The sequence below is a fragment of the Trichosurus vulpecula genome, chromosome 4, assembly GCF_011100635.1.
Source record: "Trichosurus vulpecula isolate mTriVul1 chromosome 4, mTriVul1.pri, whole genome shotgun sequence".
Lineage (NCBI taxonomy): Eukaryota > Metazoa > Chordata > Mammalia > Diprotodontia > Phalangeridae > Trichosurus > Trichosurus vulpecula.
Window position 1 is genome coordinate 120,571,037 of NC_050576.1, and position 27,410 is coordinate 120,598,446.

At 35.8% G+C, this 27,410-nt stretch overlaps 1 protein-coding gene across 2 annotated transcripts in view; it reads right to left on the minus strand.

Moving 5' to 3' along the window:
• The window catches only part of ESRRG (estrogen related receptor gamma), a 179,361-nt gene extending 153,427 nt beyond the window's left edge, over positions 1–25,934 (minus strand). The window contains exons 1-2 of one of the 2 annotated variants that reach the window (XM_036758116.1): positions 25,523–25,934; positions 1,389–1,505 (exon numbers count right to left, since the gene is read on the minus strand). In XM_036758116.1, coding sequence (XP_036614011.1) covers positions 1,389–1,505; positions 25,523–25,925 — 520 coding nt within the window. In that variant the 5' untranslated portion in view covers positions 25,926–25,934. The remainder of the gene's footprint in view (positions 1–1,388; positions 1,506–25,522) is intronic. The other variant, XM_036758115.1, reaches the window with a different exon arrangement.
• Between the last annotated feature and the right edge of the window lie 1,476 nt (positions 25,935–27,410).

Below are 27,410 nucleotides of genomic sequence, written 5' to 3' on the forward strand. Positions count from 1 at the left end.
TTATATGACCTTGACTCATAACCTTAGACTAAATGTTAGAATTAAAACCAGAAACTAATAGATTTTTGGATTTGTAAGATCACAGAGGCAGCTAGTCATAATGGAAGGCTCACCCCAAACCTCTAGCCTGTATTAGTTTTGTGGCCATGGACAAGCCATTCAACCACTCAGTAGCCACGGTAACTTTCTAACTGGACAATTGAACAAGTCAAGGGCTGTCCTGCGTCAGAAAAAAGAGATTCCTAATTGAGTGTCCTTTAACTTAAGGAAATCTCAGATCAGATCAGGTATATCTCCTCACTCCTTACTCCCCCCAGTCACATAATCAAAGTTCTATATTCTCCTTCGAAGAAGGAGATTGGATTTAGGAGAGAAAGTAAAGTTTTAGCTAGTAAATGAGGAAACTCTAAGGGTATCAAAATCAGTGAAATCCCAGAACAGATCCAGGGAAGAAGGTTTATTCCTAGTGGAAAACACAGGGCAGTAACCATCTAAGTATGAAATATGTCTAATTTTCCTATCTATTTCCATTACTAGAGTTTCATTCTTGCTCTTCCTGAAACTGGTGAATGTATTTATTTAAAACTTTTCTCCAGGATCCAAATATACTGAGGTGATTTTATTTTTTATTTAGAATGCACTGATGACAACAGTACAATTGAAATGTAATGTATAAAATACATATAAAATAGCACCCACACACACAGATGATAATCAAGTTACATCAGGACTTCCAAATTCCAGGATGAATATCTTATTACCTCAGATGAGATGGCTTCATTTAAAAAAAAAAAAGAGATTCTTTCCTTGATTTATCACAGATCAAAGACCTTGTGTTTCCAAAAAAGTTATAAGGGGAAATTTGAGAGCATGAGAAAAGAATAAAGATGAGGATTTTTCCAGATCATTTAGCTTTTTCTCAAGCTCCTTTTAATCAGAAATCAATTCAAAGAATGTTGGTGGGTGAGGGGGGAGTTGGCCAACAGCAAGGGAAAGCCAAGATCAAAATATGCATTTTCATGCAAATCAACACAAAGTAATAAAAGGAGAAAAGGCTTGATGACATTGTCACTGGTACAAAAATAGCTCCTTTTCTGAATTTAACCTTTTGCCTGCTGGAAATTATAAACTGAAGATGATTAGAATCAATAAAGCATACCTGGTGGTATCCTGGAATCTTCCTTGAGAGGTAAAACACTTTAGCTGCATACTGCCAGAATATTCAAAAGGAAAGGAGCAGGTTTTATTTCTTTTTTCCCCCACTATCACATTGATACTTACCACTGCATGGTTTCTTCAGGTTTTCATGAAAACTGTGATGTTGTAAACCACGCCACACTTACCAGTTTGAGTAAAAATGTAGAGCTGTGGAATGAGAAGTGTCTTACCTTCCTTCAGCATGCCAACTTTTAGACACTTCATGAAACGGCAAGCCTGGCAGGATTTGCGTCTGCGCTTTGTGATTTCACATTCATTTGTGGCCGGGCAGCTGTATTCTATATTACCTGCAGCACAATGATGACAGAAAAGAAGCCATGAGTCTAAATTATATGGGTAAAAAAACCCATATCCAGAGGAAATGCCAAACAAAACAAAACAAAAAAGCATATGGAACCAAAGCCAACCCTAAAGCCACAAAGAATTCACAAAGAAGTGTCATAAAAGGAAAAAAGAAATGACACAGGAAAGACTAAGATTCATTTTGGGTCAGAAATCTTAAATAAAATGTAGGGTAGGGAAGAGATGAGTTTAAGCTTTAAAAATGAAGTTTGATGATATCAATTTAAAATCAATATTTTCACTATATCACTTTAGCCCCAACCCATCCAAAATTTTGAAGTAGGTAATTTACATGATTAATTGCATGGATATCCCTATTACATAATTATTGCTTTGGTTTAAATTTAGATTTCTGTCATTATTGACAATAGATGAAGCATTCTTATAATGCTGGTGAGATTATCACAGGCTTTTTAAAACATAATCAATACGTAAACGAGATTGTTTGGAAATGAAGAAGATTCTTAAGAGAAGAGGCACAATTATGCTTTTTGATAAAGAGATAGTTGAATGAGTTGTCCTGTGGTATCCCTTTTCCAAATCTATATTCATACCTATAGATTTTGAACTTTTAAGTAAATCTAGCCAAAACTCCCTAATTCCTGAAAGGTTTATGCATAAGAGCAAAAGGTTAAGAACTGACATTTTCTACTATTTGGATTTATTTTATTTATTGTTATCTATTTAATAATATGGTTCCATACGAAATTTTTAATATTAGATGAATTACCTGTGCAATGAACATTAAAAGCCTCTTCACTCAAATCTTAAATCGATTTATTGATAGTGTGTTTTGTAGCTCAATGTTCTGCTACTTCCTCCCTCAATTCAATGGAAGCTCTTTTAGGAAGGGACAATATAAATAGCAATTGTTTCTGTTTTGGCCAGAAACCCTGAGGATCTTCCTCTCCCAGACTGATTTCTTTTTTAACTAGGTAAAAGGAGCCATTCTTTCCTTCATCTCTTACCTAGCCTTGATCAGCGAATGGACTTTGCCTCAGTCAGACTGAGACCTGGGAAAGACCTTAGCTTAAAAAGGCCAAGGTGTGTCCTACTGCATCCAGGGCCATCACTAGTCGTGCTGATCTGTATTTCACCACCGGACCCAGATGGCTCCTGAGGAGTGAGTGAGGCTGGTGACTTTACAGAGCACCTCCCTCACTTAAATCCGATTCACCTGCATGTCATGGCATCACCTCCCTGATGTCATGGTCCTCTTGGAGAATGAAGGACAGACAACAGCAACAAAACTTATTGAAACTTTTTTTTTGCCCCTTGGAGATCAATAAATTCTTTTGTTGTTATTCATATAACCTATCCTTTCAATGGCTAGCAGAGAACTCTGAATACAGTAGGCATTCAATAAATATTTAACTGTCGTTGAAAAGAGATACATTTAATTAATAACAATGCTGTTCAACAGACCAGTTTTGGGCTGCCTACAGTTTTGTAAAGAAACTGCCTTTAAAATAAAGCATCTCACCCTATCAGCTCTGTCACATACAGCTTTAAAGGTCTCTTCTTTTTCCCTAACCCCTTCCCCCTGTTATTAAGTACATTAGTATCTTAATGAAAATGCATTCTGTTTATTGTCCTCTTGGGAAGGAGGAGGTCATCACACCAAATGCATAAATTGTCATCAGAGACAGTCCGAGCATAATTGCAATTTTGCTGCTCCCGTGTTTGCAGCACTCAGGGTCCGTCAAAGTCCCCTGAAACATGCGCAGATTCGAGTAATTAGCATAGAGTCTGCCTGGGACCACAGCATTGATGAAATATTTCAGAGTTAATCACACTTTGTAAACACTGATTTATATTGACTACCTTTCTCCAGACTGATGTCTCCTCATTAAATATCACATTAGCGGATTGCAGGCCTGCACAAAGACTCAAAATGCTTAGCAGCTACTAATTCAACAGGAAGTAATACTTAAACCACTTATACCTATTGAAAATTGGTTAAATATTCATGATAAAGAGCCTTGTACAATATAACCTGAGATAAACCCATCAAAAAATCTTTTACTAAATTAGCACTCTAACTCAAAGCATCTCAACAATAAAACCAACCAGCTTTTAAAATAATACCTGACCTTTTTTTTTAAGTGATACTAATAACAACCACTGTAATAAACAAAAACACGAGGTTTTACACCAGGAGGATAACACTAATAGTCTTCTTGGAAAATCAGGTGAAATGGAAAGGTTTCTTTCTCCTCCTACTTTCATTCACTTGACATGGTTTTCCCCAAGGTTGCGGGAAAGGGGAGGCGGTTACACAGAAAGGGAAAGGTTGATTGTGTTTTGTTTTTTACTCAGTCATTTTGCAGTTATGTCTGACTCTCTGTGATTCCATTTAGGGTTTTCTTGGCATAGATATTGGAGTGGTTTGCCATTTTCTCCTCCAGCTCATTTTATAGATAAGAACTGAGGCAAACAGGGTTAAGTGACTTGCCCAGGGTCACACAGTCAGTAAGTGTCTAAGGCCGGATTTGAACTCGTGAAGATGTCTTCCTGATTCCAAACCCAGTGCTCTGTCCAATGCACCACCTAACTGTCCTAGGAGGTGAGTTGAGTTATGCCACTAAAACACACAAGTCACACAAGTCATACATTATCTGAAAGAAAAAAAGGTGTGTGAGGTACAAAATGTAATGGGTAAGCTGTTAGAATCTGGTCATCAACAGAACCGTTAAAACAGAGAACATTCCATTAAGAGGCTGATACCTGAAAAGTCCGAATGAACAAGCATGAAAGTATTTTTTCATGTCTTCATGTACAAGCTCCTGTCTTACTTTTTTAATATATGTCGGATACTTCCAATAGGCTATTCCATCCTTACCTCAAACTCAATATAACTAAAACCAGACTTATTACACCTTCAGGGTCTTGACTCTTAACCCAACTTCCTTGATGTCAACATATCCTTAAAATATTTTTAATGACCCCATCCCTTTCCTTTTTATTATATATTTTTATAACAACAGCATTCTAAAACAAGTATTTATTATTTTATAGAATGACAAACTTTCCTCACTAAGACAGTTAGTGAAACCAAGAATAGAACCCATGTCTCCTGATACCTAGCAAAATATTACCATCAGTAGATGACTTCCTCCTGCACACTTGGCATAAAGAATGCCAATATGAAATGTGCCAACAAGTAAATTTTCCAACTGACAATTGATCCTTGCTTTAAAGAAAAACTTCTAAAAACCCCTTCATCATTACTGAAGGAATATTTTCTAAAATGAATCACGTGGGGTAGTTCAGTGGACAGAAGGTAAGGTGGATCTCAGAGTAAAGACCTGGCTTCAATCCTGCCGGTGATTCATAGACTGACTAGCTGTACTAGGAAAGTCCCTTAATCTTAATCTCTCAATACACACGAATAATTTTCTAATTAGAGATAAATTGCCACGGAAGGAGTTTCTACTCCAGGAACTCCCTACACCTAGAAAATAGAACCTAGGCTCACTCTAAACACACATACACCCTCTCAAACCCCCCAAATTTGTCCTTGTTATCTTAAACTCAGCATATAGACTACAATTCAACAATTTCAGAAGTGGAAGTCATTCTTGTGAACATCAGTTACCAAGGATAAAATCATGCCTTCTAGCAGCTAATGAGGAGTACAAAACCATGAGCTCCTACATTAAGGGCCCCAGGCTAAGTTTTTATAAAGGAGACACATTAATTTGTACAAGCAGAAGTATTAAGGTTAAGAACTGAGATCTAGTCCCTGATCTAGCAACACTGTTCTATGTTTTCCAAACTTGGGCAAGTCATTTAACTTTTCCAGGTCTCAGTCTCCTCAAATTAGGGGCTGTATCTTAATAGTTTTGTATCTATTTTTTAAAAATTCTTGAGTAGCCTTGGTTTTAAGATGTCTGCTGTTTCTTACAAGTCTAGCTAAGCTACTAATTGAGTTGGTTCTAATCTATTACAAGCTGGGGAAAACATATGACCAAAACGTGGTGCAACTTTCTATTGAATAAAGCCAGTGACTTGTGCTGAGTAAAGTACATGAGCTCTGTAGCAGAGATTTCAGTTGTTAGCAGAGGTTAGAGTTTTTCTTTCTTTTTTTTTTAACTGTTTTTCCTTATTTCTGAGTGCATGGCTATGTTCTGAATGGATGAAACTACCAGAAGGCTAGCCTTCAGATAACTAAGTTACTGAAAGGGAAAAAGAAAAAAAAACGCAGGAAGAGTTGGATATTCCTTTATGAATCAGTACTGAAGATACGAGGAATGATCATTTCAAAACCATGGGAAAAAAAGATATGGAAACTTGGATAACAGAGAACTCTACAAAAATACTTTGAACACAAATCTAAGGTGGACACAAAGGCAAGGACAAACTACCAAGACAGTCTAAAAGGGAAATTAAAAAACAAAAATAAATAAAAATCATCAAAACATTTCTAAGGTTAAGATAGAAAAAGTAAAAGAGACAAAACAAATTGTGGTTTGTGGGTATAAAAGAATATTACTGCACTGTGAGAAATGAAGTTTATGAGGAATACAGAGAAACATGGAAAAATCTAAATGAACTGATATATAGTAAAATAAGCAGAGCCAAGAAAACAAGCTACACAGTGACTACACCAATGTAAGGGTAAAATACAACAACAATCCAAAAAATCAAAAGTAAATATAAAAAAAAATATAAAGACCAAGCATGATTCAAATGAAGAGATAGAAGAAAACACCCTCAACCTAACCCTTTCACAGAAATGGAAGGACTACGGGTGTTACACATTGCATGTTTTTTTTGGATTTTTTCAGTTTATTGATCAATTGGGATGATTTTTCCCCCTTTTTTTGTCTTAAAAATATTATATTATTATTTAGGAAGGCTCTTTCAGTGGGGGACGGCGAGGGATCCTGATAACTATGATGATGTAAAAAACAGAGGACAATAAAAACTTCTTTTTAAAAAAGGCAACAAAGAAATTATTATATTACTATTGAATTTAATTCAACTGTAAAAAAGGTTTAAAAGAAAATACATACTGAAAATGAATAAAAATGATAATAAAGAAAAGTTACTAATGTAGGAAGACGACATAAAGAGAGAGATAATTAATGTTAATCTCTATCATTAGAATCAAACTGGAGTATGCTGAGATAGCGGTTAGAGCTAAAGAAGTAATAGCTAAGTATGGGCCAATAATGGTACTTGTATCATAGGGCTCACACAAAGGATACTTAAAAATCATTACATCCTTTCAATCCTTACAGCAACCCTTTGACTTGGCTATAAGCATTACCTCCACTTTACAAATAAGGAAAGTTAGGTGCAGAGACAGCTCCAAACTGACATATACAGGTCTTGAACAAGGCTCTCACAATTACTAACATCTAACGCTTGCAAATCCAATGAAGAAATGAGTCTACCAACAAAGGGGAAGCAGATTCATATTCAGAAATTGAAGTCATCGTCTAACTTAAATAATTTGCTTATACAAAAGGAAGCCTAATTCACTACTCCTCACACTGAATTATCGAGTTCATTTCTGGTTGGCTAAAAGACAGTTACCCAATGGGTTCTTTGGATGATATCTGGGTCTATGAAATTTTGTCCTTGAAAAATCTTCCCTGGTGCTTTTTTTCCTGTTCAACAAGAAAGTGAATTATACTAAAAATGTGCTGTCCCAAGCACCCGTATAACATTGTTATATCTACTGTGGTAACAGTTCAAATGTATTATACCCAGTGGATTGCAAGATCTCTGGAGTCCACTTGCTTTTCTGGAATGCACTAAAAACTGGAGAACAGACAAAAACATTTCCAGGACCAAATGTGGACACCTGAGTTATTAACACTGGACAGTCATTATTCTGAGAGATGTACAGGGTTATTGTTCATACAACAGGCTGTCAATTTCAGCCACAGGGTTTTCTTGGATTATAGCTTGCTGTTTTCCAGGATAAATTTGTTTGATGATGCTAGGGACTGAATTGGGCAGCTACTAATGACATGATTGGAGTTTACCCAGTTTTGTCAATAAATAGCTATTGAAGTTAGCTATGCTGCAGAGGGAACCAGATCAACATGGAAGCTCTGGTTTTGGTTTTTGTTTTTTACCCAGGCTGACAAGAGTGATAGAGCAATTTATAATATCTCCTGGCTGCTTTTCAGAAAGGACCAGACTCTGATTACTTATTTCAGAGTCTTTTGTACAATTAGTTTGCAGGCAATATAATTTTCTCACTTACTGCTTAATAGAATCTTGCAGCTAGCTGGCGGACAGAATAACAGGGTATATGTTAAACTCCTGCCTGAAGTGCCAGTGGATAATTTGTATATTCCTTTCAGTCACTTAATGGACTTTTACAGTTTGGCAGTGAACGGACTGAATGATGTGAATTAGCACGGCTTCTCAAAATAAAAATATATGTCAAATCTTTATTCCCTATTCACATCACTCCTACACTGAAATAATGCATACATATGGACATCCTAATTTTAAAGCCTATTTGAAAGCATTTGTACATTTCCGCCAATTGTTTTAATTTTATTAATAGGACCAAATGGCTTGAAATGACCCATGGGGCACTCCAAGTAGGGTTTATCCAATTGTTTTTCAAACATTAAGTGATTTACAAATGATGGCATTTGCTTGAGTGAACAATTATGGGTCATTAAAAACATATGGGCAATAATCTGTAGTATTTGTTTTAAATGCCCTGCAACATTAAAAAAAAATCTTTCTGAAGTGGTTGACTGTGCATTCTTTTCTCTTTAGAAGGGTAGCCTCTAAAACTATCATTAGAGAAAAAGAGAGTTTTAATTTTCAAAATGCTTGGGTATTGGGATCTTCACCCACGCTCCCCAACAGTGAATATAACAGTAAGGATATCAGTAACAACAGGAGGACCACCAATGGTAGCCATAATAATACGATCTCAAATCTGGGTAAGACCTTGTAGGAGATAGTACTATAAAGTTGTTTGTTTTTTTTTAAGCAACATGAAAGAGAACATGTAAATGCTATGGGGTCAACATAAGAAGCAAGATTAATCTAAAGATACTGCAATTTCTAAGAATATTTTGGAAATCTTATTTTGAAATGACCTTCAGAGAAGCCAACTAAAAACTTCACCATGAATATTTATATCAAATAAATCTCTTCATGGCCAAAACAACAACCCTAGCCCCTCGCCTTTCAAAAAAAATCCACTTCCTTGTTTTCATCTTAGTTATTAAATTCTTCAAAACCTTAAGATCATAGATTGAAAGGGATTTCAAAGGCCATATAGTAGGAATGAGAAAAGTGGGAATTGGGGGTGGACAGGGTGGTAAGAGAAGATTCAATTAAAGGCTCATGTACAGGGTTCCATTTGAGCTGAGTTAAGGATCAGAGGTAGAGGGAAAAGGGAAAACATTCCTGGGTTGGGGAATAGCCTGTGCTGGGAGATGGAATTGACAGTAAGATCAGTTTGGCTGGACTATGAAGTTCATAATAGGGAGTGATGTTGCTGTTGCTCACCCCTTGTTTCTGAAGAAGACCAATGATATTACAATGTTTTGGTAAAATGGTGGGTGATTGGTGATGTCTTGACTTGTGTATGCATTGGATTTCAGTGAGGCATATTTGCACAAAGTCATCAGCCTTGCTCTCTCTTCCAGAGCGAGAGGAGTCCAGTGGCAAAACAAAAGTCTGGATAACTGGCCATGGCTGGGATGCAGTAGATGACCTTGGCATCTCTGATGGCTGATCAAACTCTTAAGTGCTCCATAGTACCTGCTTCAGTTGCCTTCCTGGGTCTTTGGAAAAAATTGTTCAAATCTTCCCATTCTGGGAAGTCTTCATCTGCATGGGATAGAAAACCCCAAAATCCACCAATGGGTTTGAGGTATGTTGGTTACCCTCAACTCTCACCAGTGGTTCCAAGAAGCTGTAGCATGCACAGAAGCCACACCCTGGTAAAACTGTCTTGGCAGATGGGGAGTAATATAATTAGACTGGGAAAGTAGACTGGAGTAAGAACTGAAGGGCTATTAATGCCAAACAGAGGCACATGTACTCGATCCTCTATAAACAGGGAGCCTAGTGGCAGTTTGTTCAGTAGGGGAGAGATATGAGTGTACTTTCAGAAATTTCATTTTGGACAGTGTGGGAAGGATGGAATGGAGAAGGCAGTGAAATTAGTCCAAGCAAGAGATAAAGTGAGTCCTGGAGTCTCCCTGGTATGAATAGTTAGAAGCAGACTCCAAGATTCCTTCTAGCTCAAGAAGGGGATGGATGCCAGTGATCTTGGGGAAGTAGACTCAGGAATTGATGGGATATATGAGGAGAAAAAAGAGGGAGGGGTTGAGTATAACACTGATAGTATCTTTGACAGAAACAAGAAAGTTCTATAGTGGGGTACATTTTGGGGAAGAGATAAAAAGTTTCAGATACACTGAGTTTGAACTTCATTGGTGATACCTATTTTAATATGTACAATGGGCAATTAGTAATGAGGGACTGTAACTCAGGAAAGAACACGAGGGGAACCAGAAGGATGTTGGTGCCTTCAAAATGAACAGGGCTATTATATTCACGGTTCCAAACTCATGGTCTTTCACCTCGCAAAAAGGCACGGGAAGTTCTTTTCTTGTATCTTTCCTTTGGAGCCAAACTTAGTCATTATGCTTTTGCAATATACAGCTCAGGTTGTTCTTATTCTTTGTATTTATGATGTTGCATTTGATGTCATTTGGTTACTTCCTCTTAGTTCTTCTTTATTCTAAAGGATTACTCTTTGAGAAGCGGTGAGAAGATAGTGGGAAATGTAGGTGATGTAAAATGATACCCATAAAATTTATTTTAAAAACACAAATAAGGAATTGGTATTCCTCTTCAGCTGATTAATGTTAAAGGCACCACCACACCTCCAGTAAACCATGTATAGCTCTTTCTTTTCCTTTCCTACATACTGCAAAAATACTTTTCCATTAAAAGCAATATCAGTGTGGAGACCCTTTCTAGTCTAGCTAGAAGCAAAAAAATCTAAGCATATAATTTGGGGGGGGGGAGGGGTAAAAAGTATTTTAGATATCATCTAATCAAATACCTTTAAAAAAAACACAAAAATAATGAGAAATTAAGTGCCAGAGAATAAACTGACCAAAGTTACACAGGGAATAAGTGACATCTCTTAGACACCCGGTCCCCTGACTTCCAGGCTAATGCTCTTTCCAGATGATAATGGAATACTAGTTATTTTTCCAAAAATAACTATTCCCCTGAAAAAGGGATGGGAGGGTATAAATAATCTTTAATAGGATTTCTGGATATAATCCCCTCAAACTTCAAAATCCTACAACAGAAAAAAGATGAAATTTAGAAGAACGGGAGAAACTGGCAACTGTCAGAGGCTATTAGAATATGAAAGCTCTTTGAGAACAGGAATAATTGTGCTTTTTCTTTATATCACCTCCCCTAGTACAGGGCTTGACACATAGCAAGGACTTAATAAATGCTTCACTGACCAACATTTTTTTTTAAATCAAGAGGAAGCCCCCACCACCACCAAAAAAAGAGATAAGAGAAAGTAAGAATAAAATGATTGACATTGGAGACTGAGTATAATATTGGTGATCAGGATAAGCAGACCCAGAATTAATGAAAAGTTATGTAAGGAATTTCTGAGGTCAAGAATTCTAGCATGCTCCTGGCTGGATTACTCTTCCACTATTTATAAAGAGAGAAGTTTCAGCCTGAAGCTCTAGGAGGAGTCCATATATTTGGGCTTCTTACAAAATTCTCTGCTTTTCTAGGAAACTGGAAAGATGAGAAAAACAGATAATAAGCCTGATGGTATTAGTAGGAAGGACTAACAACCTGACCAGGGGTTAAAAAAAAATAGAACCATCAAATATAATCACCATCGCCATCTTATATTTAATTAGCAATTTACACTTTTTTCGAGTACTTGTCCATACATCCATATGTATGTAATTGCCTAACATCCCTTGTTGGGAATTTTAGAAGATAAAAGCAAAGGGGCAATTAACGCAGTATAAATGCAAAAGTGTAACATGTTACTCTAGGAATAATGTTGAAAATGTTAAAGCTCAGAGCAAACTGAATTTGGTGGGGAAAAAACTACAGACAATGAAAACCTGTATTTGAAGATTAAAAAAGGAAGACAAGAGAATTGATAACAACCTGATCGCAGCATTGGTGTGGATGAGGCAATAACTAATGATGAAAAGGCTATAAATGCTGCCCAATTCTTATTTCTGTTTTCGCTCAGAAATGGAGGAAAAAATGACAAAAAAGGGAAGAACAAAAGCAAAAGAGAACTTGATACCCAAAATAGGTAAGAAAATGTAATCACATAGTTGCCTCTTCGTGAGTTTAAGTCATTTGAACCAAAAGGATTTTGAAAGGCTAGAATGCTGGTAGGGATCTAATAGGAAATAAGGATAAAAATAGTCTTACATTTGGGTTCAAAACACCAACTTCATTAGTACAAGATAAGTGAGGCATAATTAGATATGAGTTTACCCGAAAAATGTGGGGGTCCTAGTGAACTTCAACTTGTGTAAGTCAGTATGGCGACCAAAAAAGTGATTGGGATCTCTTGGGAAAAGTTTACCTTAGTCCATCTGTTCTCTACTCTGGTCAGCAACAGATTTGGAGTTCATGTTCAGTTCTGGGCATCATTGTGACAAAATGGAAGAAGTCCAGAGGAACTTGAATTCTACAATACAAGGTCTCAAGTACGTGCCATATGAAGATCAATCAAAGTATAGCCAGGAGGAAAGACAGCTCAGGGAAAAATGTGCTGTCTCCAAGTACCCGAAGGGCTATCATGAGGAAAGGTGAATAGGCTTGTATCACTAAGCCCCAGAAAGCAAAACTATGAGCAAAACATGGAAGCTGTAAAGAGGCAAATGTAAATTTGATGACCTTCCTAACAATCAGACCTCTCCAGAAATGGAATGGACTGCCACAGGAGATGATGGGCTCCCCTGTGACTGAAGAACTATGATATTTAAGCAAAGGTGGGATTGGCCACTTGACAGATGTGTTATAGTAGGAATTCTATTTCAGTTGATGATTGGAATAGATGGCTACTAAAGTTCATTATTATTTTTATTATTTTGCTTCCATGATTCTGTGAGTTGTTTTGAAAGTATTACTATTTGTACTTAACACATTAGAGAACTGAAATGCACAGAGCTTTAGGGACATCCACAGTGTCCTACAGCAAATAATGAAAGAGTTGGGTCTAGAATTCAGAAATTCTAACTCCTGATCTAGTAGAGAATTTCCATTCTACCACATAGAAGAACAAAAGGCGGGGGGAGGATAGAAGTTAAGAATGAGTGCTCTCACCTATTCCCAACGAACAGGAAAAACTATCACAGCTTAACTAATCAGAATGGCTTTTATTTCAAGAATCTTTTCCCATTAAAAAAAAATTATTGACAAGCTTATAGTAAATAAGGAATCATTGAGGGGAAAAAGAGTATCAGGTATTTAAATGATGTTTTTCTCTATGGTGGATTTGTGGATGCATACATGAAGGACTGTTAAATGGGGTGCATTCCTTATGAATGGCTAGGATATATGCATCCTGACAGCAATTAATTATGAAAGGAAAAGTTAGTTATTTCCCCCCTCGTAATAAATTAAAAAAGCATAATGGGAATGTGTATGTGGGGGGAATTTAGAATAACATTGAGATTTCTCTCTCTCTAGGCCAAAATTATGGTTCTTAGTAGATTATTACTGAAATTTTTATTATCACCTAGATTTCACACTGCATTGCTCCCTCTTCCTCTTTACAGACTGCCATCCATTATAACAAAAAGTTTACGGGAAGAAGAAGAGAAAAAATTCAGGCAAAATCGATCAACAACACACACACACACACACACACACACACACACCATACAAACATTTGACATTCTATTGCACATGCTGGACCTCTACAAAGGTGGGAGGAGGTATCTTCTCATGTATTTCCTTTGGGGTCCCACTTATTCTTCATATTTCTGCAACATTCAGTTTTGTGGCTGTTATTTTTTTTTCCATTTATACTCTTGTAGTCATTGTATACATTGTTCCTGGCTTTGCTCATTTCACTTCAGATAATTTCTTGTAAATTTTCCTGTTTTTCGCTGTATTCATCATATTCACCTCTGCTTCTAACACAGTGATATTTTATTACATTCATACAGCATAATTTGTTTAACCTAAACTGATACACATCTGCTTGCTTTGTTTCTTAATTCTCTGCTACTACAAAAAGAGTTACTATAAATATTTTGATGTTTATGGAACCTTACTTTTTGTCAATGACAAATGAACTGTAGGCAGTTGGGTTAAATCTGGGTCAAATACTATAGTCATTTTAGCAACTTTATGTGCAAAATTCCAAATTGCTTTCCAGAATGGTTATACCGGCGCATAGCTCTACCCAACAAAACATAAGTAGGACTCCTAAGTTTTTAATGGATAGCATGGAAGGCAAAGCATGAAGTTAGTGTAATACTGTTTTCCACATGTCTAAGTTCCAAAGTCCAGTCTTGTCTCTATTCCAGAATGGACAGTATGAATCCCAGGAATTGTCCTAACAAGGAAACCCTAGAGATAGTGGCCATGCAAAGTTATTCAAAGAAGCCACAAAAGGAGCTTGAGCATGCCGAGTAGAACTTTTAACTCTGTTCTCATTTTCTACATAGAAATTAATAAAATACCTAAGAAATTGAGACCCAGTAATAGAATATGAAAAACAAAGAAAATTATATTTTGAAAGTACTTGTTGCTTTTAAAACATAATTTTCCTTGTTTTTCATACTCATATTAATATAAAAGGATTGACTGGGAAGAGTCTTATGCTGACAGAGTGCATGTTTATATCTGTCTATCTGTCCAGAGATTGATGGAAAAATAACTATATGCGAAATCCTAACAAAACCAGCAATGTGGGCAGGAGTGTAATCTTTACAATGTGTGATTAATTACTTGATGTTTTAATTTTACTTCACATACTACTTTTTGTTTATTTGGTTCTTTATCTGTTGCTTGAAGAACCAATATAGAATTTGCAATGGAAGTAAAATGCTTCATCACATTTGCAAATATAAACGATTAGAAGAAACCTTGGGAACAAGCATAAATCCCAAAATCATAACAGGAGAAAACTACTTTCTTCTCCATCATGTATCATTACTCTTTGAATTTCTAAGTAGAATATATAATTTTTGGATGGTCTCAATGTGCTTTTGGAAACTAATAGAGTTATAAACATCTATTATGGACCTGAGAAAAATTTCAACTTCATTAAAGTAGATTCAGTTTAGGAAGTACATTCTTAGGAAAGTCATTTAAGATACGATGGGATGACTGATTAGATGGATAAATTATTGGAAACAGCTCATTTCTTTATGAATATCTATGAAAATGTCTTACTTTTCTATTTGGAAACTTAGGCTCCAGAAATTAATCTCCACAGGAAAAATATCTATGAAATATTTTAAGCAGATAAGGATATCATTTTATTCTGCAAATATGTGCATATTTGTCTGTGATCTTCCTAAAAAGAAACCTATGCACATGGAATTCTAAAAAAGGGAAAAATATTTATAGGTAGGACAACAAAAATTCAGGTTGACTCTAAATATAGGTAGGATCTTCATTTTCAATATTAAATTTTTCAAAGTCTTAGGAACATCAGATTTTTTTTGGTTTATCCAATAATTGCAAATATATTAAAAAACAAAATATATTGAAAAAAATTCCCTTTTGATTAATTTTTCCCAATCAAATAATAACTTTTTTAAAGATATGGATCATTTGGATAATCAAGAAATATTTTTTTCTTTTCCACTAAATAGCCGTTATCATGTCCTACCCCCCTGCCCCAGTATTTGTCTCTGAGATAATGTTGTAGCCTCCCCAAAATTAATGCATGGGGAGAGGGGGCAATGCTTCTCCAATATGTTGAAAACAGTAGCAAAGAGATGTACCTTCCATAAAATATCTTTAAGACTATAAATCCAGAAAAACAAAATTCACTAAATTATCTTACTTTATATCGTAAATAAGTATGCAGGTATTTTAGGGACAATTCCTCAAATAAAACTCTCAGGGTGAGTAGATAAAGAATATCAACAGATACAAGTCACAGGGAATGATACCATCCAGCAAAAGGAGCAGAACAAAGTTTGAAAGATATTTCAAAAGGTTTGCTGAATCTTCACAATTTCAAGGAATGCTCTGAAACTGAACTAAATATAAGAATAAAGGGCATTCATGAGTCACTGCTGACTAAACTCCTTCCTGACAAGCTTTAATACTATTCTAAATGTAATTTTTTGTCTTTTTTTATCTTATTTAACCCACAGTTATAGAATCATCTCATAGATAACTTTCATCTTACTAATTAATAGTATTTTAAAGTACTTAATTTCATAATACTATACTCTTTCCTTCATTTTATGTAAAAGGTTATTTCATTCCATTATCTTGTGTCAAATTTTGGAAACCTTAAAACATTCAACTGGAATAAGGTAAATTTATTTTTTCTCCTCTGACATAATATCTGGAAGAAAAAATATTATCATAAACTTTAGACAAATTCCATTCAACAAGCATTCAAGAGTTACTGTTAGAAGATAACTGGTACTCTACTGAGATCCAGTCCGCGTCATAACCTCGAATGTCTTGAGATCTTCTAAGAGGCAGTTTGGTGCCATAGAAAGTAAGGAATTAGAGTCAAAGAAACAAAAGAGAGTTGGACAAGAAAACCTCTAGGATCTCTGCTAAACCTAACACTATGGGTCCATTTCTTTTAACATAAGGTATTCTTGTCTCAGTAGAATGTTAAGCTTCTTGAGGAAAGGGGCTATGTTGTTTTTGTCTTTCTATATATACCCAGCACCTATCCCACTGCCCAGCAGATAGTACTTTCTTAATAAAGGCTTGATGAACTGAAGTAAATTGTTTTTAAACACAAAAAGTACAAATTATCCTTTGGCTCAAAAGCACTCAACAAATACTGACTTACGAAAAGTTGGTCATTTTAATTTTTTATTGCTTCATTTTGATTGATGGAGAACCAAGGGAAGAAATACATTCTAAGTGATTTAAGATCTACACATTTTATTAGAACTATGGTAAAGGGGAAGAGGGGGTGAAGCTGTAGCTAATGGAAACTGTAGAAGACGGAAAATTCTTCATCAGTCTGAAAATGGATTGTATGTTTGTCACCCAAGTATTAGCCTAGAAAAATTCAGAGAAAAGTATCTCCAGGTTGGATGTGAGGTGATAACGTTTTTTTAGCCACAGCAGCTGTCAAAGATCATCTATTAAGTCTCACAGAGACTGGAGATCATCTCAGTGGAGACATATTGCTAAAGGTATGTTGAAATTTCAAGTTGCAACTCTGAGACCATCTCTACCCACAAGCTATCACCTCAACTGTCTATCTACAAGTGAGATGCAGTAACGTGTCAAAAATAATTCATTACTAAGAGTATTAAGAGAAAGAAAGAGAATTCTAATGCCATTTTTCCTGCCATCTCTTCAGGTACGTAGAAAAAAAAAAGCTTAGTAGCTTGAAAATACAATATACTGTCCACTCAAAATTCCAAACAAACACACTTGAGAGAGTCACCCCGGTAAAGGGTGAGAAAGGAAGAGAACAATGAAAATGTAGTAAGAGCTGTTTCCTCACATGCTTCTCAATTACCCCAACATCCCACTCCTTTGCTTGAGTTACAAAGCACTATAATCCAGTGAAGATTGCAAATGCGCTAGGAGCTGGCCTGTTTGACAAGTCCAGAGGAAATAATAAACAGGAACCTATCATTTTTCCTTAAAAAAAATCTTAAGAAATGATGATGCTTGGACTTTCCTTTCCATAAAGACGAATGAGTGAAACAAGTTATGAAGGATTTAATTAAAATTATCAGTTTTACTTGATTGCTACCATATAGGAAGTAGAAAGAAAGAGACAGAGACAGAGACAGTAGCTGGTGTAAGAATTGTGCTTTTTGGAAATAAAAGATTTTTTTTAAAATAAAGAACAGAAATTAGAATATGGGGAAACAATCCATTAATCATGTATGAAAAAGTAAAGTTAAATATTGACACTGAAAGAATGCCTTTGTCCTTTCCGATACTACAAGTCACATTTACTCATTCAATAAAAAAAAATGTTAGGCACTTTCTAATGTGAAATTGTATTTGGATCAATTGGGAATATATCTGCTTTATAAGAGATTATTATACATCCAGTCAAAATAAGAACATGAGATTGGATAAAACAACAAAAGGAGTGCAAGACCATCATAAAAAAAACTTTAAAATTAAATTTATTGAAGTGAAACTTATTCTGATTTTGGTAGTGGAGTTTGCTATGTTTTTTAGTTTCTTTACTATTTCATGTTATATTTTATTTAGGTTAGTATCAGGAATATTTTTCAACCAAAATATGGAAAAAACTAAGAGCCAAAGAATTTTGCAAACATACAAGATTCACAAAATAAGCTATGACTAAGCAATGAGTGTGAAATAAGAAATATCACTCCATCAACGTCTACGAGAAATGTGGTTCCCTAAATTTAATTTGAGATAATATTTTGAGAAAAGTACTAAAAGTATAAACCAAATTCAATATATTTTGTAAATCTGTAAATTTTGTCATCACCTGTGCCTGGAAGACCACTTTGGTGCAGAATCCTGAATGCATGCCCCCCTTTCAAACCCCAAGGGAGGAGGTTATCCAAAAAGGTACAGATTAAGTGGCTTACCAAATTGCATCCTATTTTAATTATGTTAAAAATTTTGGACTCCCTCAGGCCTAAGGGAACCTATACAAAAAATGTCTTCCTTCCCACCCCCTAAGGTAAATTAGCCTACTTCTCCCTTCCTTAGCATCAACCACAAGATAAAAATGTAAAAGAAATGCTAAAAGCTTCTTCTATTTGCCTCTTCTTATACAAAGATCACATGCCAGTCAGCTGAGGAAAGGCAATCTAACCCTCCAAGCCAAGCAGATCTCCTTCAACCTAGGGCCTACAGGCAACTTTATCTGCCATTCTAAAGGTCACTTTATCTTAATTTACGTAGCTAGTTTTACTTTTCTGATTACCTAGGTAATTAAACAAAAATATTTACTTCAAAGCATTCATAGATTTGTAGATCAAATTGGCTAGCAAAATATAAACAATGAAGACAGAAAAATCTAATCATTAAGGAGTAAAATTAAAAAAAAACAACACCTGGGTCATAGCCCTCTCAATTTAAAGCTGTAAAAAGCAAATTAAATGCTTGGTAAAATGCAAGGGAGATATGTAATTTTTAAAAACCTGAGAACTAAACTGGAGTAGAAAATGGGATTAATGGTTCAGTCTAGCCCCTTTATAAATAGGAGATTAGTATATATAAGTTTGACAGCAGTGTCCATGCAGATGCCAATATCTGAACAGGCAGAGGAAATAGAAGGACTACTTATAAGTAATCCCAATTAGTCAAAGTTCTGAGGTCTAGGATGTAGTTGCAAGAGTCATTTGGTGAGATGGCTATTAAACACTTAATTTCTGTTCCATTGATTTAAGGTATCTAGGACCAAATTTTATTTAAGGTAAAAACTTTAAAAAAACTAACCTGGAGCATATACAGCCTAAATAAAGAAGAGTGAAAGAATAGAAATAATATAGATAACAATACTATGTTGCCAAATAGAAACATTAAAATTATGATAAATCATACTTCTGAAATCCTTTTAATAAAAGAAGCAGGGGGTGGCTAGTGAGTAGAGCACTGGCCTTGGAGTCAGGAGGACCTGAGTTCAAATGTGACCTCCAACACTTGAAATATATACTACCTGTGTGACCTTGGGCAAGTCGCTTAAGCCCAATTGCCCTGCCCCTAAAAATTGTTTAAAAAAAAAAAAAGAAGCAAATTGGTATAGATCAAGATTGTTGAAATCAGGTCCAAAAAGGCTCTTACAAATAGCACCATGTTTTCAATACTGTTATATTGCCTGTTGTCATGGTTCCGTTACTACAATAAATTCCCTGTTAGTTTTGTTGTTTTTTTAATGCACACAGCTAGGCTTGGGTTTGCTCGTCTGTCAAATGAGGGGCCTGACTACACTAGATGATGAGAGTAATAATTAAATTATTCCTTTTCTACCCTTTAAAGTTCACAAAATATTTTGTACAGAATAATCCGGAGAGAAAGTGAAATACATAATGTTACCCATATCTCACGGAAAAGTTAGTGACTCAACCAGATCGTGTAGCTGGAAACGGGGGTTATTCTAAGCTTGCCTTATGATATTCTGAAATTTTTTAAAGGCACCTTTCCTGCACTGACAATCTATGCATCTATTTTTAAAATCCATGTATCTAGACTTTTTTGTATCTGTTTCTAGTTTTAACTCCATCTGTAAAAAAAAAAATTAAAAATTTATAACAATGCATCTTAGACAGTAAAAAAATGTTTTCCCTCACTCAGTATGATAAAGTAAAAAGGGTGGAGAGTCCATAACAATGGCTAACGCCTCACATGACAAATACATTTTGTGATTTAAAAATCATACCAAGTGATGCTACTTCTTTTCTCTAATCAGTAACTAGGGAGTGAATTTTCTGGCCCTGTTTTCAGGAAGATCTAAGTTCAAATCTTCCTGCCTCAGGCACTTACTAGCTTTGTGATCCTGGACAAGTCATTTAATCTCTCTCTGCCTCAGTTTCCTCTCTAGTAAAACTGGGATAATAGCAACTACCTCACAGGGTGGTTGTGAGGATAAAATGAGATAATATTTGTAAAGTGCATAGCACAGTGCCTGACACATAGTTAATACTTAACAAATGCTTATTCTTTTCCCCTTCCCCCAATCATATGATTTGGGGTTTGTCAATTTTTCTGGTGGGAAAAAGGTAGTGCTAAACCTTAAGGAGGAGTAATACATTTGGCACATATCAATGGGCAGATATCCTAATTTTTAACGGGCCTCTTTTCTGAAAAGGTAAAAAAAAATATGAAAATGATGCTGCCATGTGAGTGATCTACAAATGTGTTCCTTATGATTACCTTGCCTCAACCCGAATACCCATATTTACTGAGCCAAAGACAAAACATCAGTGATAAAAAAATTTAGCTTCCAGTCAGCAAATAATATTTACTGTAGACCAACTGTACGCAAAGTAACAGGCTGTGAACGTTCACTGGATACAAGAGGAACAAAAAAGATGGTTTCTACTCTTAAGAACAGATGTGACTTGAGTGGTCAAGACTTACAGGGAGGGTGCCAAGGCAGTGACCTGAGGAAAGATTTATCTAAGCCCTTTCAGTGTTACAGCTGGGGCAATTGCCCCTCTGGTACCTGCCTAAATGATACACTAATTACAGAGGTAATCCAGTGGTGTTGCTAACTTCAACAAAATTTTCATTTATCTTCCTACTAAAATGAGGGTGGAGGAACAGAAGGATAAGATCAGTGTAAAGATGTGTAATTATAATAAAATCAAAAAGTGAAATAGCTATTGCTGGTTATACAAAGTTTAATACAGTTTAATTTTCAAGATTCTTTGCCACAGATCTCATTCGTTAAATGCGGAAATATCAAAGTTCTGTTTGGTCACAAAATCAGAGTGGGGAAGCAGAGCCCTAACTACCACATTCTTCTACCCAATGATAAACACTGATTATACAGTCCTTGATTTTGAACTGAAATAGGCCTTAGAGAATATCTAATATAACCCAAACACTTTAAAAAAGAAACTGAGGTTAGGGTATAGTCGTGGACACATAGAGACAAAACTGAATAGCAAAGCTGAGATCTGAACCAGGGTCCCCTGACTCCAAGGCTGGTGCTCCTTCCACTGAACCACATTACCTCTCCTTATGTTTAATTGATATTCTTAATATAGAACCAGAGATTTTATAAAGCTCTACTCATTTAGGGTTGAAGGCAATTTTTAGGTAGAAATAATAATGTAAAACAATTAAATATCTGAATGAGCATAGAAAACAAGTTAAATTGCTGTTGCAATTATGGACCTGTCCAGAGATACAGTATGTAGATAGTATGTCATCTAAAAAGTTCTGCTCTATTGGTCAGCAAAAACCTGACTTTGACTTAACTTTATGTGCTGATCTATTAGAGCAGTATTCCAATAACATGGAAACATTCAATAAACAAAATACACTTGTTTAGGGTGACTTTCACTGAAATCTATGATTGTCTTTCAGAAATGAAATACCACATTTAGTTTTTAAAGAACACTTCCAGTCCATATGTGTTCTTTCGCCTTATGGAGTAAGTGTTCTTTTGCAGGACTGGAACCTGTTAAAATAAAACATAACATACTAAACATAATGTCTGAAAGAAGATAAAGATGAGAGAAGAACTCCATTCTCCAAAGGGAAATGCCTTTGGATATATTTATCGTCCAATGAAGTCAATGGAATTTGCTTGGGCATCAAATAAGAGAACCAAGTCTTTCCTTCACTTCTGACCCCTCCAAAAAAGAGAAAAAAGAAAAAAAGTCCATGCTTACATAACTTCCTGACTAAAAGGGTAACTAGATCCCAGAAAGGCTAGTTCTCAGGGGAAATTGCTTAATATTCAACCCCCAGAGAACTTGAAGAGGGTATATAACTATCTATCTGTCAGAAAAGTTTACTTGCTAGCAAGGCTGCCTAAAGGTAGGAGAATAGACTCCATGGACTTCAGGGTCTAGCTAATTCTTTGATTCTATCATATCCCAACGTTTAAGGCACTTTTGACATTTCAGGCATTCTTATCACTTGTTATCGTCACTGTTGTCACTGACAAGAAGAGGGGAATTTTATAATCTGCCTCATAATTACCATATTAATTATTGCATTCCTCTTTCACAATTTTAATCCCTTTATTTGCCTCATTGCATTTTTTTTGGCTCTCTGTGAACTACAGAGTGGTGCCTGCTGATGTAGCTAGCAGGATATCCTTAATAAAAGCTGCCCAGCTGTCAGTTCTAAGTCCAGCCAGTTGGGCAAGTCCAGAGAACTAATCTGGACAGTGACATCTCTGTCTTCGGGTGACTACAGTATGTTGTAAAACTGGACACTATGTGTCACTGAACTTTATAAGCTTTCATGGTGGTATTTCAACAAACCTGAGCAAATTATAGTCACCATACCAAAAAAATGTAATTGTTCTCTTTTACTTATTGTTGGTTAAATAAAGTGCCTATCTATGAATATATCACCTTAAGAAAAAAATTTACTACATTTTTAATCCTTAAAAAATAATTGTGTCTAAACTGTTGATACAAACTATACGTTTCCAAAAAGCATTTAATCCTCTGATACAGAATGCTGCCATCATAACTCTTGTAATTTTTGTCTATCCAGAAGATTTAAAATAAAGCTAAGAATATAATTAACACTGATGATTAGTTTAAAAAAAAAAAACCTTTGTATCTGAAGTGTATACCCTCACATTTTGATTGCCGATAAACAACCCAGGTCTTTGGGTGTTAAGTTTGGATCTTTGGAATTCCTTAAATAGTCAGTTAAATTACTGCATTAACTCTGTGGAAAAGTTTATTTGTGAATCCCTTGTATCTTATTCTGTCAGAACCAACTGGTTCTTGAAAGATGCCCCCCAGACCACTAACACTTGGAAAGTAAATGGTCAACTTTCTGAAATGTGAGCATGTGTGTATGAGTGAGCAGGGATGAGGGGAAATATGAATTTTCTCGTGTATAATTTTATTGCATTGCTTTTTTCCAATGAAATACTTGCCTGTCTCCTGAGAAAGTTTTCACCATAAGCCAGCACGTAATAATTGTCAACAGAACAAACAAAACAGAAAGCACAGCATCTTAGAGCAAAACAAAAGGCTGCATAGCACAAATTTGACCATCTGGATCATACTCGCTCAATATCCAGGAAAAAAACCTGATGTTGGCCTTTTCATCTGTTGGGGGGGCAGGGGGAGAAGGGGCTGAATTTTGGACCAACGTAGTGTAAATAAACAAATCCTTTAGATAAGTAGAAATTTTAACTAGAAAGATGACTCAAGAAAAATATAAGACAAAATTTGAAGGAAGAGTTTTCAATTTTCACATACAATTGTCACTTGAAAAATAGGTGAGAATCCCAACCTCGCCATGAATCAGTACCAGTACAAAGCAAAATTGTTATTTTTGAATAACGATGAAAAACATCTGTGATGTTCTTGACATTTGCTTTAAAATATAAAATGGGGTTTGTCAGGCCTTGGGATCTAGAATATAAGTTTAAGTATTTGGGTCACAGCCTACATAGACTTTTGCCCATATCAATATGCACTTTTAAGTTCATACCAAAACATCCGTTTCATATTAGCTGGAGGAAAAAGAGTGGAAAAAACATTTATTAAGCACCCTCTATGTGCCAGGCACTGTACTGAGCATTTCACAAATACTATCTCATTTAATCACTGGATAGATAGGTCCAGAGGTAGGAAACATCTCAATTTAAAATCTAAACTACAATAGCATTAGATTTTTACATAATCTGAATTAGCATTGATTAAATGCTATTAGGATTTCTGGATTCTGTTAGAAATGTATTTATGGAAGGCAAATAAATCAGGCTACTAATTTGAACTGAGTACTTATTTAAAACTGCCTCAGATGTTTAGCACTTGAGAGTTAATTTTGAGTTTCTATAATATGTTTGGTTTAATTCAAGTTATCCACCTTCAATAAATATACTCATTCTGCTTCTCATATGGGAAACTATGTACTATTTGAAAACCACTTCTGAATCAAATGTAAGTTCCTTGGGGGCAGGCAGTATTTATTTTTTGTCTATCTCCAGTGCCCAACACAACGTCATGCATAAAATGTTTACTGATTTTTATAAAATTTATAATATTTGATTGACAAATATTTATCAAATTACCTTGTCACCTTATTAGTACTGCTCAATCCTAGCAGTAAAAACTTAACCTAACGCTGACATTAGAATGGTAGGTCTTTTTTTTTTTAAGGAGAGAATAAAAAATGGACTACTGATAATAAAAGTTAATTCAAAACAGATATTTATAGGAAAAATTATTTGAGAATATTAACGTGTAAGACAAACATAAGATAGACTCATATGGATTTCTTGAATTAAGTAAAACTATTTCTCTAAAAGATTTACACTTAAGGGTTCACAGAACTAAATCAGACCCACACTATCTCAAATATTTGGGCACTGCGCATAAAGTATTAGGAAAGTATTTACTAAAGTATTGAGAAAGCTATATAATAAGCATTAGAAGTGGTAGAGCTCAAAGCTTTCTAGGTTACTTCACACAGGACAGAACCTGGGTGAGACTAGGGTTGTACTATAGAAGGTTCTCAAAGATCAAGGGCCAGTAACTAATGCACTGAAATACATTAGGCACTTCAGCTTTATATTTTGCATTTTTAAAACTAGATTACCCTTCAGAAAAGAAAAAAACTAGATTTACTTTGCAATGTAATGGTCATGGTTCTATCACTATAAGGAGAAAAGAAAGGCTTTGCACACAATTTTCAGTTTTATGCAATAAGTAAAAGAGAACATACTTGGGAAATCAGGAGACATAGAAGGTGGAATCAGGGATGAGCACAGAATTACACAGGTTCAGGTATCTATAATGTACAGCCAAGAAAAAGACTGGCACATAAATCTTGCGTTTGTTCAACTGCTACATGACAGAGAATATTCATAACTTCTATGTCAGCTTTAGTCCCATGCAAAACTTCCAATCCCTTTCTTATTATTTCTAAAAATGAAGGTTGAGATGGTAAAAATGTTTCAGTACAAAGTTTTTTTCTGTGCATCACTTCCCCCACCCCTAATTAGATTAAGCTAATTTCTATGGCATGGTCAGGATTGACTGATGGGCATGAAAACACAGAAGAGATGAAAAAAGTCAGGATACGTGATGGGAGAACGGACAATTCCCACCTGAGTGGGTAATATACTAACCTTGAATTGTCCTCTTGAAGAAGGCCTTGCAGGCTTCACATGAAGCTACCCCATAGTGGTACCCAGATGCAATATCGCCACACACCAAACACAGTCTCTTGGGCATCGAGTTTAGCATGTATTCACACTTGGTCTGCGAATCTTCCGCAATGGTGCTGGAACAATCATCATACCGTTTCCTGACAGGCCCGTTACCTCCAAGGACAGGGGCAGAAGGGTACAGAGGTGGTGAATCAAGTCCATTCTGATGGCCATTCATGGTTGAACTATAGCTCCCGCTGGCGTCTGAAGAGCCACCGGGGCTGTGGTGGTTGATGCTGTCCGTTAAGGAGGCAGGGCTTGAGGGTTCCGTCTTGATATATGACGAACAGCTAGAATCAATGTGTCGATCTTTGCTTGACATTCTGCAGAGAAGCCTGAAGTATAGGGGAAAGGAGAGAGAAGAGAGGGGAAAGAGAAAGAAAAGATAAAGATGAAGAGGAGAGACATGAATAGAGAAAGACAAAAGGAAAAGGGGGAGGAGGGAAGAGACAGACATAGTAAAGAAAGGAGAAAAGAAAATTCACATATTAAACACATTGCTCTTTAAGGGTGCCTTCTAAGGGCTAAAACACACATCATTCATGCATTAGTCAATATCTCTTGTTCAACATGAAGGTGATCAGGGTAAGGCCATGACAGAGCTATATCAAGGCTCCTGACAGGAAGAGTCATTCCCACTACCCGCCACCATTCAAAAAAGTTTCCCTCCTTCAAACCTGGTCAAGTTCAAATCAACTCTCTGAATCTAAAATGGTCAAATGAGCAGCTGGGGATTTTCAAAGTCCATCTTATTTGCAGATTTTAATTTACGGCCATTGTATTTTCACTTGCAGAATTTTTCAAGCCACAAATCGTACAAACCATATGAACAGAATCAAGCTTTTGATGAGTGCTTGGTTTTGTGATTATTGTTAACAACTTGTATAATTATAACTTTGTCTTTTATTGACATGACTGTGGGAATACATATTCAGAATGTTTTCTTAATGAAAACAGCTTCATTTTATATACATATTAACCTATACACACACAAACACACACACACACACGTTTATACATACACATCTAACACTACAAGGATCAGTAAGACCTGAGTTTATATAAGGCCTCAGATGCTTACTTGCTGTGTGACCTTAAAAAAGTCACTTAACCTCCATTTGCCTCAGTTTCCTCAACTGTAAAACAGGGGTAATAAATACCCCCTATCTTATAGGGTTGGTGTAAGGATCAGAAGAGTTAATATTTGTAAAGCATTTGGCACAGTGCCTGGCACATGGTAGGCACTATATAAATGCTTACTCTCTTCCCCCTTACAACTAAATTTCTAGACAAAAATCTAAGGCAATGATTAAGGATATTTCCCAAAATACATTCTCCCCTGCCTTTGATTCCACAAAATTCCAGAAGAAATAGGTCTTGGAAATGATCACGTTTTAGCCTTATCCTGAGACTAAAACAGTAATAATCATTCCCACATCGATAGGATTATAGTACCTGACATGTTACTTCCACAAAAAGGAAACTGATGAAGTTCTGTCCTGACTTTCCATACCTACCTGTCTTAAAAAAAAATAAAAACAAAAAACAACCTACTAGGTTCAAGAGCAGGCATGGAACAGCTGTTTTATCTAGGAAAAAACTCCAACCACATCTTACCTTCTTGTCACCCCATCCCTATTCCCTGCTTGTCAGAAGATGGACCAGAGCTACATTCTTCTGCAGCAGCCATGAACCTTCCCTTTACCACTTATCATTGTCCAACCAAGCACAGGACGGTCATTGTCAGCTGGATGGTGAGCCCCTCATTCACACCTACACTGGAGGCATCCCAGATGTACTCCACTGT